We start from the raw sequence: 19,416 nt of genomic DNA on the forward strand, positions 1-19,416 counted from the left end.
ATTGTCAGGTTACATTAGCCATACTGATTCATATGTTGACCGCGGGGGGGGGATCGGTCATTGTCTTGTTGGGTTGTGTATGCGATAAAGGGAAGCCACCCGGGGTGAAAGTGTCCTCCTTTGTTTGTCCCTGTTATAGTTTCAGTTTGCTTGTGAGCTTTTCTAGTAGGGTGGTTTCCTTATGGCTTGGTACTGGTGGTCCATAGACACCTCTGACAGGTCCCTGCAGTGTCTTGTTGGTTAATACAGTGGTACCTCAGGTTAAGAACTTAATTCGTTCTGGAGGTCCGTTCTTAACCTGAAAATGTTCTTAACCTGAGTTACCACTTTAGATAATGGGGCCTCCCGCTGCCACCGCACCACCGCCGTGCGATTTCTGTTCTCATCCTGAAGTAAAATTCTTAACCCGAGGTACTATTTCTGGGTTAGCGGAGTCTGTAACCTGAAGTGTCTGTAACCTGAAGCATCTGTAACCCGAGTTACCACGGTACTTCTATTAGGCATTTCCTTTCCATGCAGTCAAAGGCTTTAAGGGACATGATCGTCAGTGTGGAATTGGTTGTTTAGCTGTGTTCAAATTCAGTAGTTTCCTAACAAGGTCTGTTATATTGCGATCAGGAACAAAGCCAGTCTGGTCTGGGGCAATTAGTTTGTGTAGGAAGCATTTTAGGCAGTTGGCCAAGATTGATGTTAATATTTTGTAGTCTTGGTTTATCAGTGAGATTGGGTGATATGATTCTACTTTGAGGCTGTCTTTAAGTAGCTTTGGGATAGACTGAATTTATGTTTTTGAAGGTCTCTTTATACATTCACCCAGTTCAAAAAAATGATAAACTACTGTTATGTTGGTCCTCAATCTCTTGATCATCTACCAGAATCTAGACCTTGTCCTGCTTTGTTTTACCTTGTCTTGCTTTGCCCGAACCTGAAATTTTGCCTTCGCCAGAATCCCTGTACTACCAAGGTCCTTAGCTTCAACAAGCTGCGAGTTTGTTTACTGCAAAGAAACATTCAGGAATACGGGATTCCACTTTCAATTTGAAGTGGTATGTCCCAGGAGGGATCTGCCATGCTGTATTTCTGAACATGCCGTTCAGCTTTCAGTGTTTTCCTCCATGGAAGAAAATGCATTCTTTGACAGATCTTGCATCCGAACATGATGTTTTATTGTGTGTATTTCTTGAGAAGTGATATTCTAATTCCAAGAAACTACGTTACTTTGGAAACAGCCATAAATGGACATGAAAACTGCATGTCAAGGAGGATGCTAGAAACTGCCAATCATCCTCAGGCAAGCACCTTTGTTTCCAAACCCAGGTTTAACGTCTTGTTTAAACTACTTGATGTAATCTGTGTCTGCGGTGAGGAAGCCCCATTCCCTACTACAATACAGAAGCAAAACTAGGCTCTGACAGAGTAGAGAAGGGATCAGCTGCTGTGGACAGTTGGGTGGTGGGGAAAATTCTACTTATCAGATGCTTGGGTGAAATCTGGTTGAGGAAGTGTGAAAGCTGGCAGCTTGACAAATTTAGGAGAAGGAGAGAATGACTTTGGTGGGGTGTTTGGAAAAGTGGCCCTAGCAGCTTCCTTATGCTGTCCATTAAAGCCTGCTCCAGGTTGGAGCGGAGTCTTGGGGAAAATGCCCTCCAGTGGGCTCCATCCTCTGCTGATAAACCCTGGTGGAATTACATAGCAGCAGTGGTGGGAAGCATTCCAGTGGGTGGCTGGGAGCTGCCATGTTAATTTCCCACAACCACCATCAACTCATAGCCATGCCAGGGAGTTTCCACTGCTAAATTTCCATGTGCCCAGCTGTGTTAAAGTCATGGATACACAGCCAGTTCAAGAAGTTGCAGCCCCAGCTGGAGGACATGTCAGAAGAGAAAGAGGTCCATGGATTCCTGTTGCCCCCTCCCTGTGCCAGGGTCTCTAGTTCAGTTGATTAACCATGCCTGAAGGAACAAAAGCTCTCCAAGAATGCAAGAGCCTGTAAACACATTCTGAATAAATAGTGGTGCTATTATCAGCATGTCAGGAGACAGCAGAAGCAGCAGCAGAAGCTTCTGACAGAACATGCCAATTCATTTGCCTATTTTAAGAAATGTAGAATCAGCACATCAGTGAATAGGTGGCTCAGTGATGAAGGGAGTTTTTAGAAGTCCTTCAATGACAATTAGGAGCAGCAGGGTTGGGTGAAAGACTAGACAAATACTCCATTTTGCTTCTCCATTTATAGAGCTGCAAATAAAGGTGTTTTATTTTTTCACTTGGTGCATTCTTTTTAGGGCTGAGTGAACATGCCGTGAATTTGAGGGGAGGTATACTCTGACTGATGCTTTCAGGGGCGAGAGGGTAACTGTGGGGTAGTGGAGAAGGAACACAGGAGAGCACAACAAGAGCAACTGATAATGTCTTCTGCCAGAGTGGTAACTGCTAATAATCTAAGCTTTGGGTAGGGTGGGGAATGGACGACAGGTCTGTGTTAGGAGGACTTACTCAAGGCCACCCACTGAACTTCATCACTGAGAAAATGTGAACTGAGGTCCCTCCAATCGAAGTCCAATATGCTGACCACTGTACCACCCCTCACCAGCTCATTCTTTTTTGTGTGTGGCTCTGGGAGCTGTTGTGACAAGTTCTTGCACATCAAAATTTACCACTATACCAGTGGGGACTAAGTGGGGGGGGGGACTTGCTGTCACTACCTGGACCTCCTGCAGACAATCTCTGACTGGTAGGTGCCACTTTCCTGTCCCCAAAACCCTCAAGAGCAACAGTACTGTATATCACATAGTGTTGTTTACAAGGGCCACTGGGGAAAGAAATGGTGGCCACAAAGATAAATCCCTAGTAGTGGAAGTAAGTCCTGCTTCTTAGATTTCACTGCTCCATCCCCAGAATTTGTTACAGCTTTTGAGGGTTCTCCATCCCCTATTTCACTGTCTGTGTTAGGTTTTATATGAGGACTTTTGGTTCACTGTAAGTTTCCATCACAGCAATTTTCTAAGCTGCTTCCCCGCCTTGCTTCTCACTGCCTTAATATGCATACTCTTGCAAATATGTCAGAGCACATGGCTGAGTCTGGTTTTCTGTATTGGGTAAGACAGAAGTGACCAGTGAGAAAGGGAATCTATGCTTGTCATGGACAGATCACTATGTGGTTTGCTGCTCCCTCCAACCCCCCAGAAAAGTGATGGAGTTGTTAGGAAGGCCTGCCTCTGAAGAGTAATGAAGTAGCAGAGTTTCCAAATGCCACTAAAGGAGTACTCTAGCAATGGTTGTGTCTAGGAACTGTCTTGGGCACTCGCTTGGACAGCTAACACAATAGGGTTTAGGTGCTCACTCCCTTTTAGTGAAGCCAAGACATCAATGCAGGGCCCCTGGGGACCCCCACCCATGCCATGCCCCCTCCACAGGCCACACCATTCTGTGGCCCTGCTCCACTCCTCCTTGAGTACTTTTGCTTGGCTGAAATGTGTTCTTAACCATGATGACACCTCATCTTTATCTGGATGGAAGATTTGTGTGTGTCAAAACCTCTGACTTGTAGAGTAGGCTCAGGGCTAGCCCACTCACAGGCCTGCACCAAAGCCTTTTGTGAAGTAGAAACAAACAATAGCTGATTCTCCATCTCTGGAAATACAAAAACGCAATATTCTAGAAAATCTGCGAACAAGCTTGAAATGGCTGGCTTCTTCCCTGGGTCTTACATTGCAAAGTGTTTAACCATTATTCAAACTTGAGTTACAAGCTGCTCCACCAGCAGCGTATAAAAGTCACTCTGCTTCTTCCTGCCACAGCAGGTTCCCTCCACAACCCTGATGTGTTTTTCTATGTAAACCGAAACATAATTGCTCATAAAAAGTAATGGAGGGAAAGGTTAGGAATGATTTTGTACTTACTGAGTTCTGCAATACTTCCCACACGCGTTGCAAGCAAAGATTGCTCGATGGTCCGTAACTCTGATTGGCTAAACATCTGGACTTCCCCTGGCTTATTTGACCTTTGCTGGTCTTTGTGAAGATTCAGACTTTCTGGCAAGCAAGGGACACCTGGAGTTAAAAGGGAAGGAAAGGGTGGTGTTCAGTGCAATTTTTAAAATCAAGGTTACTGCAGCTTTTCATTATTCCTTTTTAAAGGACATTTTAAAGGTCTGTTCAAACACGTGAAGCTACATTGTAATGAATCACAGCCATTGGTCCACCTACCCCAATCTTATCTACTCCTATCTACTCAGTGACCTTTCAGCTTCTTAAGCAGATATATTTCCCAGCACTGAATCCTGGGGCCCGTTTTAAACCAGAGGTGCCCATGTGTCAACCGGGGGTGCTTCTGCATGAGGAGCACATGCTCTGATACCAAGCCATGGCCCCTGTCTAGTCTCACATCATTTCTCCTGTATGAATCGCTCACCAAGTAGAACGTGTACACCAGGACCATTTGTCTAGATGTCCAAATTACAAATTTCCTCATCTTCTAGTCACTTTCCTACAACGCAACATCTTAAGAACATATGTGAAGAAAAACAGCATGGAAGCTGACCAAGTCATCATAAAACTTTTGGCTAAAAAGATGGGGCACGAAGTGGTTGGTAAACAAATAAAGCCAATAAACTGGCCCTAATGTTCATCACTCCCCAAAGAATATACACCTAAATACACATCTGAAAGCAAATCCAGCAAGTCCCCTCAAGCCCCTTTTGCCTAATAATAGGTCCTAATGTATCCCAATCTTGTTATTGATAAATGGAGGACCGATTCATTTTCCCTACCCCATTAAATAATTGGCCTTTCTCTGATGAGAATGCCAATACTGATGCCTGTGACAAACTCCGTTGTACTTGTGGGGAATAAAGGAAAGCTGCTGATGCTCCTGATGCCACACAGTTAGCAGAGGATAAGGTTTTGGAGACTGTGCTGAATTAATCAGGACTCTGGAAGCAGTTACTCCAGTTACCTGCGGGCAGTGACATGCTCGGTAGCTGAATGTCCTACTTATGTCCAGCCACTCCAGAAATTCAGCATCATGCATCATTGTGTTTTTCAAAAATCCTGCCTTCAGGGAATCTTTTTGACAGAGTTTAATCTGCTGAGACGGAATCCCAGGGCGTGGGACACAGAATTCCTGTGCTTTGCAAAGAGTTGTAGAAAAGTGTTTTAGGAAACATTCACAGCATGGGCAGGACACTGGCTAAGCTTGCTTCTATATAGCTGCTACAATACTTTGAGGGACAAAGGTGAACTGTGTACAAAACTATCCTATAGAACAACAAAGTATTGAGGACAAACAACTTTATTATGGACTATCTTTAGTTCACAAATGTTTGTGCCACAATAAAATTTGCTTTTTTTATATACTGTCGTATTCAAGAAGGTAAGAGCGGCACAAGGCCCTTCTGACCAACAAGAGAGACTTACAATATTTCTTGCCTTCTCCATACTCCAACACATGAGAGAAGACCTTGCATTTCTCCCAAGCCTTTTGTGCATGTCAGAGGCCTCAGGAGATGGCAAAGGAAGTGAGTGGTGACACAGATAGTGACTGGTTGGTAAGCCAAGCTAACATATATTCACTCAGCTTTTTTGGGGGAGGGGGACCAGATTTAAAGTTGTTATGTGATGCCACAACAGCAGCAAGAGTACTTATTGCAAAATATTGGAAGACACAAGATCTACCCACTTTGGAAGAATGGCAGATGAAGGTGATGGACTATATGGAATTGGCGGAAATGACCAGCAGGATCCGAGATCAGGGGGAAGAGTCAGTGGAAGAAGATTGGAAGAAATTTAAAGATTATTTACAGAGATATTGTAAAATTAATGAACTTTAGAATAATGTTGGATTAAAATTAAGAGGTTTCTAGCTGTAATGGGTTAAAAGAATATGAAAAAAAATGGGTTTATAAAAGTAAAATTTCAAGATCACAATAATTAAAGAATAAAGATTTGGGTAGTATAAAGAGGGAAACAAATTGCTGAGCTAATAAATTGAACTGGAATACAAAAAAGAGAGGTATGAGGAGGTCCAAGAAACAAGTAAATGAAAAATAATGTGATGGAAAGAATTTTTTTCTTTTTTTGTTTGTTTTTATTTTTTGTAATGTAAAAATCTTAATAAAAATCTTATAAAAAAAATAAAGTTGTTATGTGAATTAGTTAGACTTATATACACCGCTTATACAGGAAAGCAAGAGAGAAGCACATAAATCCAGTTTATTGGGCCAGTTTATTGGCTTTATTTATTTACCAACCACTCAGCAAAAGGGGCTGAGTAAGGAGCCAAAATGTGAGCCCACTTCTATCCAAGCTCTGAGACCACATTAGCTCTATTTAGAAAATGTTACGGTTGAAGATGACCTGTTCTAATTGAAAAGCCTAGCATCCCTGAAGAAGCAATCACTCCATATGCCCCCACTCAGTTCAAGGTCTTCCTTATTTCAATACAGTCTTAATGAGTTGTGTATTTTTTATGCTTCAGTCACACTGTTTAAATCTGACAAGTAGGTAGGCATGTCAGGCTCCTATAGTCTGAATATGCAAGAGACGTCTTCTGTTTTGTTGGCTATTACTGCCATATTTTTTGCCTGTCATTCTGAATCAAAGACTCTTGCACAACATCTCTATAAACTCTAACTGCAGAATCTGTTCTCATGTGTCAGTGGAAAATTATGCTAATAAATGTCCTTTCTTTGTACTGCCCTGTTACTTTGTATTGCATGTTTCCTGATATGCCTGGCTCCTGTCAATCAGCCTTATTACTTCCACTCTGCACATGACTATTTACACAGCAGAAGCTGGGTCCAGTTCAGTTTTCTCCAGAATCTCCGTGCTGCTCCAGTGACATATAGACGACGAACCTGGTTGAGGATCCTGAAACTCTGGGGGCTTAATTGTACATACATATACTTACAGTCATGGCCCAGGACTCAGACACCCATTCCCCTCAAGCTATCAAAGGAAAGCCTATGCCAGGGGGAGGAAACCTTTGGCAATCCAGCATGATGAATTGTCAGGGTGATGGGAACTAAAGTCCAACAATATCTAGAGTGCCACAGGTTCTCCAGCAGTCTCTTGACCCACCTCCTCCGCTTCAGCCTCAGAGTCTGAACTGCTCCCTCTCATGGGTTCCTCCTGCTCACTAAACCTTGCTGTCCCTTCAGTATCCAGCTACTCCTCTGACCTCTCCTCAATGTCCCACTAGCAATTCCCGGGCTCTGAGCATTCCTCCTCTGGGATTTCCCTTGGAGGTTCCCCAGCTGGTGCCTTCCACCACTCCTCTTCATTCAGACAGTCCCTGACAACTGATGATGTGCCAGAAATTATTAACACAAGTGTATCTCGGCACCTACTGTGGACTTCCAATTTAGACCCCCTTGCAAGGCTAGTGTCTGTCCATGTGTGATGGAAATGATAAGCTTCAATAATCCTCAGTGGATTTGTGCTGAGCTCTGAGAGTGTGAGAAAGGCTCAATAGTAAATAGTTAAATAGAGCCTCCATGTTCAGGAGTAGTATAGCTTTTAGTAACAAATACCAGGAACAAACAATGAAGAAGAGTTTGGATTTGATATCCCACTTTATCACTACTCAAAGGAGTCTCAAAGCGGCTAACATTCTCTTCTCCCTCTATTGTGTGGGCAGGTAATCCCTCCCCTACCTGGCCTGGTTTCCTTGGCAACGCTTCCCCCAGGTGGGACTGGACAACTGACTGAGGTAGGCGGAGACCTCCAGGTATCCCACCTGAGGGAAGGCAAAGCCAAGCCTATGCTGTTGGACACGCTCCAGATCTAGGGGCTGCATGCGGCCACGCAAAGGGCGCCCCCCGTTTTAAGCGGGGAGCGGTCATTCCCTTCCTCCCCCACAACAAACACTCTGTGAGGTGAGTGGGGCTGAGAGACTTCAGAGAAGTGTGACTGGCCCAAGGTCACCCAGCAGCTGCATGTGGAGGAGCGGAGACGCGAACCCGGTTCCCCAGATTATGAGTCTATTGCTCTTAACCACTACACCACACTGGCGTATGTGGGGAATACAATTGCGCATGTGGGGAATACAATGAGGGGAATACAATTGCCATCTCCCCTACTTGTGTACTTTCCAAAAGCATCTGGCTGACCATGGCTATGAACAGGCTGCTAGACTAGATGGACTCTGGATCAGGGTCCATCAAGGCTTTTCTTATGTTTTTGTGTATTTATAAAACCTTAGGGGGGGGGACACGGGTGGCGCTGTGGGTTAAACCACAGAGCCTAGGGCTTGCCAATCAGAAGGTCGGCGGTTCGAATCCCCGCGACGGGGTGAGCTCCTGTTGCTCGGTCCCTGCTCCTGCCAACCTAGCAGTTCGAAAGCACATCAAAGTGCAAGTAGATAAATAGGTACCGCTCCGGCGGGAAGGTAAACGGCGTTTCCGTGCGCTGCTCTGGTTCGCCAGAAGTGGCTTAGTAATGCTGGCCACATGACCCGGAAGCTGTATGCCGGCTCCCTCGGCCAATAAAACGAGATGAGCGCTGCAACCCCAGAGTCGGTCACGACTGGACCTAATGGTCAGGGGTCCCTTTACCTTTACCTTTAAAACCTTAGGGCTCATTTACACTTCACCTGTCCAGTGCCTAGAAGAGTTCTGAGAGGTTTTCTGCTTGTCCCATGCTTTCTAGGCATGGATCTGAGCAGTTTTCAGTTTGCCCTGCCACTTTCCCCAGGAAAACCCGCTCTTTACAGCTGAATCAGAGCAAACATCAATCTCCAGAAAACCCAGCTGACATTTGTTCGATTCAGCAGAGAGCAGGTTTTCCCAGGGGAAAGTGGCAGGACAAGCAGAAATGTGGACAAACCCTTACATTCAATCTGCTTGAGACCACGATTAGCCACTATCAGTCAGGGCAGGCAATTAATAAACTGGGTTAAATGGACTATTTAGGTGATGTGATACACAATAGCTTCATATATCCAATTACTTTTAGCTTAGAACTGGCTTGCAATGATTAAAAGCAAACGTTTTAGTACAGCAGCAATGACATAGTGGGTAGGATACAGACTTAACTGTGCTCAGAGCAGACTCACCCTGACTAACTTAAGTTCCATTGATTTCAATGACTCTACTCCAGGCATGACTAAGTCTGGATTCCAGTCAATAACTCCCAAAGGGTAGAAACATATGCACAACTTGTACCTTCTAGTTATTAGCAGTGGAAAGTGAATGCTCTCAATCTGCTTGGGAAGTTCTGCCATCCTACAGTCAGAACTCACATCGTAATGTAGTAAAAGCCATGCACTCGTCTTCTTCTTTGCAAAAGTGCTAAAACAAGCACAGCTTTTCTAAAGCATGCTAGAGAGCCTGGCATTTTGTTTTGTTTGTTGATCTACATAGTCTGAAGACGTATCAGACAAACACACTTCTCAAGATTACAATTGCAACTACTGTTTCCAGAACCCAGTCATGTGAAACATCCATGCCCGGCCAATCATCCTGGAGAAAGCTGAGATGTGATTAGGCCTATCCCATGATAGCATACCCTTCAAGTGTCCTTATTTTCCCGGGGCATTCCTGGAATTACAGAAGCCATCTCAGCTTCTGATTTGATCCCGGAATGTCCCGTTTTCTCCCTCCAGCACCGCTGCTGCCAAACTTGGGGATGATGATGAGCTGGTGCTTGCAGCCGGGGCTTGAGCTTTCAGTGGAACCCTTCTGAAGCAGAACCCTTGTGCACGGGGGAAGCAGTTCACCGCTAGAGCGGAGGTGGGAGACACATGCGACACTCTTACCGGACCCTCTCTGCTACCGCCAAAGCTGCCACTGCTGTCATGATCTGAGGTAAAGAGCGGGTGGAGGAAGCGAGTGAGGAGGAAAGGGAGTGAGCCGCTGCCAGGTAGGGGCTGCTGTGGCAGGCGAGGTGGTTAGCTGACTCACACAGCAGCACAAGACGCATCCCAATTTTCAGCTGAGGAATGTTGGAGGGTATGCGATAGCTCACCCTTTTGCCGATTATATGAATTAGCCAGAAGACACGACCAGCCCTTCCCACTCTCAAAGGTATATTTCCCACCACTTGACAAATACAGCAAAAGACAGAGCCACAAGATTATTATTATTTGCCTTCCTTGAAGTGAAAATGAGAATGGGAGGAGGGGATGAAAGAGTGACAAGCCCAGAAAGAAGGAAGAAGAAGGTCAAAGTGTTCTGTTTAATGGAAGAATTGCACTTCGGTTGTTAGAATGGAATCAGAGGTTACTGCTATTAACTGTAAATAAACTTCTGATGTGATTATATAAAAGGTACTCATGGATGCAACTCTGCATAATTCAACAGCAATTCTATTTGCCTCATTATATTCTTGGATGTCAGCTTTATTCTGATATTAGAGAACACCCTGTAGCCTTTTTAGCCTTCTAGGCCACCCGCAGGGGCTGTAGGTCAGGGGTGGGTGGGGCCAAATGCAAAGGGGGTGGAGCAATGAATGTTTGTTTTCCTTTTGTACAGGAGGACAGAGGGACACATCCCTCAAGCCAAGCAAGCAAAATTAATGTGTCTAAGGACACATAACCCAGACATAAATTATCAAGGAAGGTACAAAACAGAACCAGGGAAGGGTGTGGCCTGCAGAGAGTAATGAAAGCCAGATAGAAAGGTCCAGAGGATTATAAGGATCTAAGAGGTTCTTTATAGTTGCTGTACAGAGCCCTTAAGAAAGAACATGAACTATTGAAGAGTAACCTAAGAGTTAAGCTTTCTGTAACAAGGAAGTGATCAATATGTAACTTGGAAGGTAGCCTCTTTTGCAGTAAAAGTCTCCAGTTTTAGGAAAAGGTATCTGTATTTTATTTTAGACAACTACAGTCTTCCTTATTTCAATATTTTATTTTAATGCTTGATTTTGAGATGTTTTTACAATGAGAATTTCATTTTATGTACACTTTTATGTAGAGGTTTAAATGTACTATACTTTTATTTGGAGTTTAAATGTAGTTTATTTTGTTAACGTATACGGGACGAAGTCAATAAAATTCTATTATAACAGCAATTTTCTTTCAAGCTGAGATGCTGAAGCAATGATCAATATTATTTTTCTTCTCTACATGGCATTGAGATTACAAATACAGTCATGCCTCGGGTTAGAGATGCTTCAGGTTGCGTGTTTTCGGGTTGTGCACCGCGCCGAACCCAGAAGTACCAGAATGGGTTACTTCCAGATTTTGGTGCTTTGCACATGTGCAGAAGTGCTGAATCGTGACCCACGCGTGCGCAGACATGGCGCTGCGAACGTGCCTCTCCCACGGATCACATTTGCAACCCGAGCTAATAGGAAGTATCTTCTTTTTATCTCAGTGTTCAGGAGATGCAGATAAATTTGAAGTAGTTGAATATAAGGGATGTGTTTGGAAGAACCAGTTTATGAGGAAGAATCAAAATGGACTTTAGTGGTTATATTTTGCTATTTTAGGCTGCAACAACAAAATTATAGTGTCCCGATCAAGGGAAGTAATAGTACCGCTATGTTCTGCTTTGGTCATACTTGGAATACTGTGTCCAGTTCCGGGCACCATAATATAAGAAGGTTATTAACTAGCCAGAAGGGTGCAGAGAAGGGTGACCAGGATGATAAGCAAAGAGCAGCTGAGGAGCAGCTGAGGGAGTTGGGTATGTTTAGCCTGAATTACAGGAGACAGAGAGGAGATATGATAGTCATCTTCAAGGGTTGCCACATGGAAGATGGAACAAGCTTGTTTTCTCCTGTTCTGGAAGGGGGATCCAAACCAATGGATTCTAGTTACAAGAAATGAGATTTCAACTTAGCATCACGAAGAACTTTCTGATGGTAAGAGCTGTTTGACAGTGGAATGGACTCCCTTGGAAGGTGGTAGATTCTCCTTCCTTGGAGGTTTTGAAGTATATGTTGGATGGCCATCTGTTATGGATGTTTTAGTTGAGATTCCTTCATTGCAGGGGGTTGGACTAGATGATCCTCAGGGTCCCTTCCAACTCTACAATTCCACGATTCTATGAAGAAGATGGAATAGCAAAGGAAAACCCAACCATCACCCTCAATGGTAAAACAACAAAAGTACAACAACATATTGTTAAATCATACAAAGATAATTTAAGTTTAATGTCAATCAGATGTTCTGTTTAGGGAGCTTCAGTGCAGATGCAACACAACAAATCTATTTGAGTCAAAATATGTAAACTGAGTGAATATTTACCTTCACCCTCCTTTCTCTCTGTCTGAAGAAGGGGTAGCCAACATGGCACCCTTCAGATGTTGTTGGTGCTACAATTCCCATCATCACTGGCCATTGGCCATGCTTTCAGGGACTGGTGTGAGTTCGGAGTCAAACAACATCTGGGGAACACCATGTTGGCTGTTCCTCATCTGGAGCAATGTCTCCACACCATGGTTTGCATGGTTTAATGCTCCAGAGTAGAAGCTGTATCTGTGCACATGCAATGGGAAACCATGGTTAATGACAAGGAAATAAATGCTAAGTGGAGAAATTGGTTTTTGGATAGGAGACATGGGAAGGGAAAGGAATATACAAGTCTGTGGCCCACTCCCAATCTCATAAATATATTTAAAGAGATTGATGATAACATCTGCACTGGGTCAACATACGAGCCAAGGAGGCAAATATTTCAAAATGAAGATATATCATCTTAGGGAACTGTCTCGAACATGATGTAATAATTTTGTTTAATCTGAACTTTTATTTTGACCCCTAGTTTACTGGCATAGAAGTGACTATTTCCTGCTTAACAACTGGCAATTCTGAGAATCAGAAAGGCAGAACTGAGTGTAAAAAACAATAAAGAAAGAACATAGTAAATACAAATCTGCCCAACTGACAAGTGACTAAGCATGACTTGGAGTATTAACTTGATGACACAACTGACCTCTACATTTTTGAAAATCATTTCTCCACCTCTCTGCACGTAAACAGACGGAAGCTGAGAAAGATAAGGCAATAAAAAGACTCTCCACCAGTTCCACACCCAAATACTTACAATTATCCCTAATCTCCCCTCAGTTTTCTTGTAAAGCACTATTAACTATTACATACCTACTTACAGTGCCCTTGAAACTGTATGTAATTGCGGTAGAATATTGCATTGGAAAAGATATGGCTCCTATGATATTTAAATAAATACATGTTATGGACCAAGCCTGATTTTCCTAAAGTCAAAAGTATATTCCAGCAGAAAGGAGGATTATTTGGAAATTTCTCCCTCCCAACCATTTGGGGGGCCAAGCTAGCCCTTCCCTTTGCTAAGAGCATGTCTGGCCATCAGCTGAGGTTGCTAATAACACACAAGGTCTTGCAGATTCTAAGAGGGCTTTAGTGCTCAGGGGCTGCACCAGACTAGGGGCAGGCAGACTTTAGGCTTACTGGATTTGTTTTTTACTAGGACACTGTAGTCTACACACCAACCAGTGTCAGGTTCAAAATAGTGGCGATGTGAGTTAGGGATGGGCACATATGTCAATTCTGGTTTTTCTCAAATTCAGTTATCCACATTTCCACATTAGTTTGCATTTTTTATATATAAAAGGTCGTTGTGAAAATTCATCAGCATTTTAGTACAAATTTATCCTAATACACTCATTTGGTATGCATTTTTTCCTAATATACATGGTTTTGCGCAGCAATTTCCACTAATATAATGCATTTTTGAGTGTTATTTTCACTAATATAGGCATTTATATGCACACTGAAACTAGGATGTACATTCTGGTCCTTAAACACTTCTGTTTTATTTTACTATTGTAGCTGCATCACAGCACAATATAGTACTTGTTTGTCATTGGAGTGGGGGGGGGGGGAATAGCAGCAGCTCAGCTTGTGTGTGCCCCTATTTCTCTTTTAATGTCTTAAGATTTACCCAGTAACAGGAACGAATTCATCCATTGTGAACAGAAGCCTCTGTTTATGGACATGTGTTACTCAGATACTCCTCTCCAGTAAAATATACATGCATCATGGAACTCTGGGATTGTGGTTGACTGACAAACCTTTGAAACCCTACACAGTATCAAAGTGCTCCACAATAGCAGACGTATCTGCAATTAATAAACTAGTAAGTACATCAATCAAGTACCCATTATTTCAAGTCCTATCTAAAGATTCAAACATGCTGTCATTAAAACGAAGAACTAATTAGTGGAAGAAGACAAATTGCTCATTGGTATGAAAGAGATAAAAATCCATTCTTATACTATTGTAACAACATTATTATACTAGAATGTTATTTTGCATTTGGGTCATTCCTTATACCATAAAAAAAGTTTGATCAGAGTGGGGGGAAATGCTATTTGAATACTAACTCAACTTTTGCACCTGTTTTAAAGACCTGGGAGGCAGTGGGGGGGGGGGAGAGACAGATGCAAAATGCATCGTAATGGGATAGCTCCCTTGAAGATTGACAGAAAGTCAGCTTGTGTGCTCTCAATTTGAGTTCAGACATCAGCTTGACTACCCACGCCCATTTTCAGGGGAAGCTTGTCAAGCAAAGACACTGTAATATGAATATGTGAGATCTTGCAGCAGAACTTGGTATGCATATTTATGACATAATTATCCATTTGAAGTTCAAATATACCACTTCAAAATCCAAAGATGCAGACAGTGCTGTAATCTGAAGCAAGTTCTCTCCAGTGCTGTGATTTACTAGCTATTATTGGACCCAGGAATTTATATTTGGGGTATCACCAACATTTTCTATTTTAGTATTTCTGTCTTTTGTCTACCACTTCTCCGTGGTTACTTTAATCCTTGCCTACAAGGACCATTGGCAGAAGAAAGTGTCACTGAAGCTATTTTTAGAGGTGCATAAAGCACATCTGGGGGCTCTGATACGTTGCGGTGTTCTATTTTTACCTGCCTTGTAGAACATTGCAAAATTTCAGACAAAGCTAATGGAGAGGTCTTGAACTTGAACCGCCTTCCTAATAAAAAAATGTAGCCCACCAGTCCTCCTTCCTGCTATCATTGATGTTTGATACTGCCTATGGATAACTTGCACCTGGCCACTGCCTGAAAATGAATGGAGCCTGGGGCAAGAGGCAGAGAGAGGAGGATGTTACTGTCTGGGAACTCTAGAGGCAGTGGATAACAGAATATGACAAATGAAGCGTTGGATGAAGCTACTACCACACATGTATACACCAGTATGGTAAGACAGTAATACCAAATCCAGACGTAATATTTTTCCCCCATTCTCTATTTTCCTGATCTGCTCTTGTGAGATGGGAAAAAACTACTCTTCTACAGGTAACTTTTCACCTACCTTGTTCATCCTCTCTCCCTACACCCAAGTGGGGGGGTCTCTAAGACTCCACCACAAGACTGCATATAAAGTCAATCCTCAACCCTCATCTCTGCAACACTAAATGAGCATATGGTACAGGTAATGGGTGGGTGGGTAAGTCTGTGTAATCTACTAACCCTTCCCACTCTGTTTTTCTGTACTGGAATCTCAACCCACAAAAGCCATTCTTGTGATACCCAAATCATTTTATATTGGCATGCTTTTACCCTTAAATACACAGACATAACGCACACTCATATTACAATCTCAACAACACTGGTTATCACTAGCTCCCCAGAGCAGGCATACTCAGACTGGTTTCTCCAAATTACACAAGTTAATTCCATCCAATGCAATCCTGTCTGTAGCATGCAATTGTCTCCAGTATATATCCAAGGAGTAGTATTGTCAATTCACCCAAAATTTGCTTTTCAGTGCAAGAAAGATACATTAGGAGATATGGAAACAGGCCACAATGGCAGAAGCATACATTGCAAATGAATGACAATGTGAAAATAATTTCACGAAGTGGGGGGGGGGATGCCAAGACTATTATGCAGAGGGGAATGTAGGGGGGGAATATGATTAATATAGGTAATGGTAGAAAAGCATAGGAGAAAAGCAAGTTTAAAAAGGCTTTCTGACATATCTTCTGAACCCTGGGAAATATGCTGGGTGAAGGTTTTTCATGGATGAATGCAATTATGATTGAGGTGGTGTTACGGAGACGCATAACTGGAATGTCAGCACCAAAGAATGTATTATGAAAGGAAAGGATAAGGAGACAGTAACACACTCTTTTCTCTTTGCACACATGGTAAAGGATAAGGAGTCAAACACAAATATGCACACAGCTTGAAAGGTGAAAAAATATATAAGCAAGGACAATATTGTTCCCTCTTTCTGCACGTCACAGAAGTTAAAGGAAGGAGAAGCAACCACTGTATTCATATATATTTTTGCATAGCCAAAGATCTTGGTCCATGATGCAAATGAGTATTTGGATCTTTGCCAGCTAGTTTTACAAAAACATTCCCATTTATTAAAGAAACATGCCACTGTTCACTTTAAATACTAGCTTAAAGAGGGGTGACTCCTCCATAAAACGAATTAAAAAAGCTCTACTTGTGCATATCCATTCTGTCTTGTAAGGCATACCCACCCTGGGCCTCTTCTGTATGGTGCGTGTCATCCTTCCTTGTGAATTACACTAACCATGGCCTTCAACATCAGTTTGCCCAGTGGTCTTGGAGCACCTTAACCTAGATTAATGGTAAAGCTTCAGGAGGTGCAGACTTGATCAGTGACTGGAAGGGAGTAAACTGCTGTAAGCTTTCTAAAAGTGAAGCAGAGCAGATTGTGGACATGTGGACACATAGGGAGGGCTAAACTGAATAAATTAACTCTTTTCTTCACATACGATGCGTTTCCTACACTAAAGTATGTGTGAATTGATCATACTTGTGCGTCCCTAGTGGCATGAAGACCATGAAGTGTACGTGTCACATGCAGTGATACACACTCAGCTGCAGTTTGCTCCCAGCCCTTGACCCACTTTCTGTTTCTCTCTTGTCATTCTCACTAGAATCCGTTGCTCATTGTTGGCCTTCCTATGCCTCCCTAGAGCAGAGATGGACAACCTGTGAACCTCATGTCATGTGCCTTCAAATACCCCCTTAGTTGATGCCACTGCCCAAGTCTGCAATTAGTCTAGTAGGCAGTCATATGCACACACCATCAAATCACAGAATGTAGTAGCTAAAACAACCCTCTGCTCTGTGTGCTCTGTGTTTCGGTCTCCCGCTTGCCAGGTCTTCTCTTCCCAGGGCAGAGGCACAAAGTACAATGGGCACTGGGAAAACAACTACCAAGGTAGCTCAAGGTATGGAAGGGATGTATTACAATGTAAACTCTGCAGTAGCAGCAACAGCACTAAATTATTTGAAGAACTATCATAGCTGAGGGACGCAAAGCAATAAAGTAGTCTAGAAAAAGGTTACCAGATTATTTTCAATGAATTGGGGGACACTTTTCAACTTCCTACTAAATAGATGGATTTTGTCAGGGGACAGATTTGTAAATCCGGGAAGTCTGGTAACCTTAGTCTAGAAAGTAGCACACAGCATAGGTAATTGTGCATGAGCAGTTTGGCTTGGTTTTGTTTTGTTTTGGTTAATGGATGGGTAGTGTGTGTGGATATTTGTGTGTGAGAGAGGGAGGGAGGGATTAGCTGATGACTGGGATGTGTGCTTTATGTATGTGTGAATGCCAGAGTAAGATGTGTCATTTTAGGGAGAGAAACTTAATATTTGCAAATTTTATCAGTAAGGGATCTTAAAAATGTTTTTTTGGGTGTGAAGAATTCAAATCTGCCATTATTTTTGTGATTAGACAACATTTAGCTTGGAAAGTCTACATCTGATAAAAAAAGCACATAAACTGCTTTTGGAAATCCAAAGAATTTTAATTTTGCCTTCTGAAAATGTCAAGTAATGCAATATATATATAGATATATATAGATATATATATATATATGCAAGTACTTGGCAATGATTTTTAATTATTTCTATGCAATTTTAAACACATTTTACATTATATATATATATATATATATATATATATATATATATGAATGAAGCAAAACTTAATTATATTAATTTAACCAAAATATATTTTGAATTCCCAAGCCTTGTTATAACATTTTAGTATCCCTCACATTTGAAAACTGAAAAATTAAACATGCACTAATGTTGCAATAGGCTTCTAAGCTGTTTACAAAATATAAAAACCAGAAGAAACTGAAACATTAAAATATAAATATCCAGAGTTAAATGCACAATAGAAACAACAGCATTAAAACTTGGGGGACATGGGATGGGGTGGAAGCAGCTGTGTATGTTGGTAAGTGCTTCATAGTTTGTTAGTCTGTTAATTTAAATTGGTACAGTGCTTGCATTTGATGAGTACATTGGTGCCTTAGGTTTTATTGCAAGAGGATTAAATATCTCACTTGAAAATAAGACCCATAAAGTGAGATGTATGACTACAATAAAGGAAGCAGTATTACAAATGCTTCACACACACTGTGAGATACATAGTACTATACATCTTGAGAACAATTAACAACAATTACACAATTAATCTCTGTGATACAATACCAAAGAAGGTAAATCATAATACTCTGCTCCTACACCCCCCTCTCCCAATTTCATTTTTTATATATATAGCTTGCAGAACAGAAGCACTGCTCCCAAGAAAATAGTTTGCACACATGACTGTACAAAGTTCTTTCGAGTCTCTCCTTGGCTATGTCTGCCATATGTGAATGTTAGAAAGCAGAAGGGATTAAATGAAAACACAAGAAAAATTGCCTGCAATCAACTGCAGTTCCTAGCATAAGGGAGCCATTTGTAAATCAAACATACATTCTAGCCAATAGTTTAACATGTAGTCTTGCAGATTAATTCAAGGGAGAAGAAAAACTGTTTTAAGTTTCCTCATATGAAAAAATGTCCTCAGTTGCAAGGACAATTTCAATATATGCTGGCTTCCTAACCCAGTGTTCACATTAGATGATATGTGAAATCTACCATTGTATTTCACATATCTTGGGTTTCTTTTCAAGCAGCAGCAACAAAGGGGCATTTAGGATTAGGGGTCCAGAATGCAGGGGGTTAAGCTATCCCTCCACGTAGCCTCAGTGACAAACCCCATCTCCTGAAGCTGTTATCTGTTAAGGGCCAGAATCTACTTTCAGTTCCAGTTGTCATTTACCTCATGCAGCAAATAGCTTAAGGAGAGCGATTTTTGTTGGGTGCCCTCACACCTGCAAATGAACTTCAGGTGAAAACATATCAAATGCAACCACATATTTCTCTCATAGTCTGAGAACCAGGAATAGATTATTTCTCAATATGCAAAATCTATAGGCATTGCCCCTACATCCCCCCAAAAACAATCAGAAGCAGAAACCACAACATTTCACAATTTGCCATTGTGCATTTATTTGTCTTCTTCCTTCCTTCTGTGCAAATGCCCAGGTATTTATCTATTTGCCTTTGCAAATCAAGATGCAGCAAAAGATCTATTGTTGTTTTAAAATGGGGCAGCTGCATGGGACAAAA

The 19,416-nt window shown here is 42.1% G+C and overlaps 1 protein-coding gene across 6 annotated transcripts in view; it reads right to left on the reverse strand.

Moving 5' to 3' along the window:
• ABTB3 (ankyrin repeat and BTB domain containing 3) overlaps positions 1–19,416 on the reverse strand; it is a 213,878-nt gene that overhangs the window by 78,424 nt on the left and 116,038 nt on the right. For all 6 annotated transcript variants that reach the window (XM_083574077.1, XM_083574076.1, XM_083574075.1 and 3 more), the window contains exon 2: positions 3,903–4,052. In XM_083574077.1, coding sequence (XP_083430203.1) covers positions 3,903–4,052 — 150 coding nt within the window. The remainder of the gene's footprint in view (positions 1–3,902; positions 4,053–19,416) is intronic.

The sequence above is a fragment of the Podarcis filfolensis genome (assembly GCF_964270895.1).
Source record: "Podarcis filfolensis genome assembly, chromosome: 10".
In the NCBI taxonomy this organism is placed as follows: Eukaryota; Metazoa; Chordata; class Lepidosauria; order Squamata; family Lacertidae; genus Podarcis; species Podarcis filfolensis.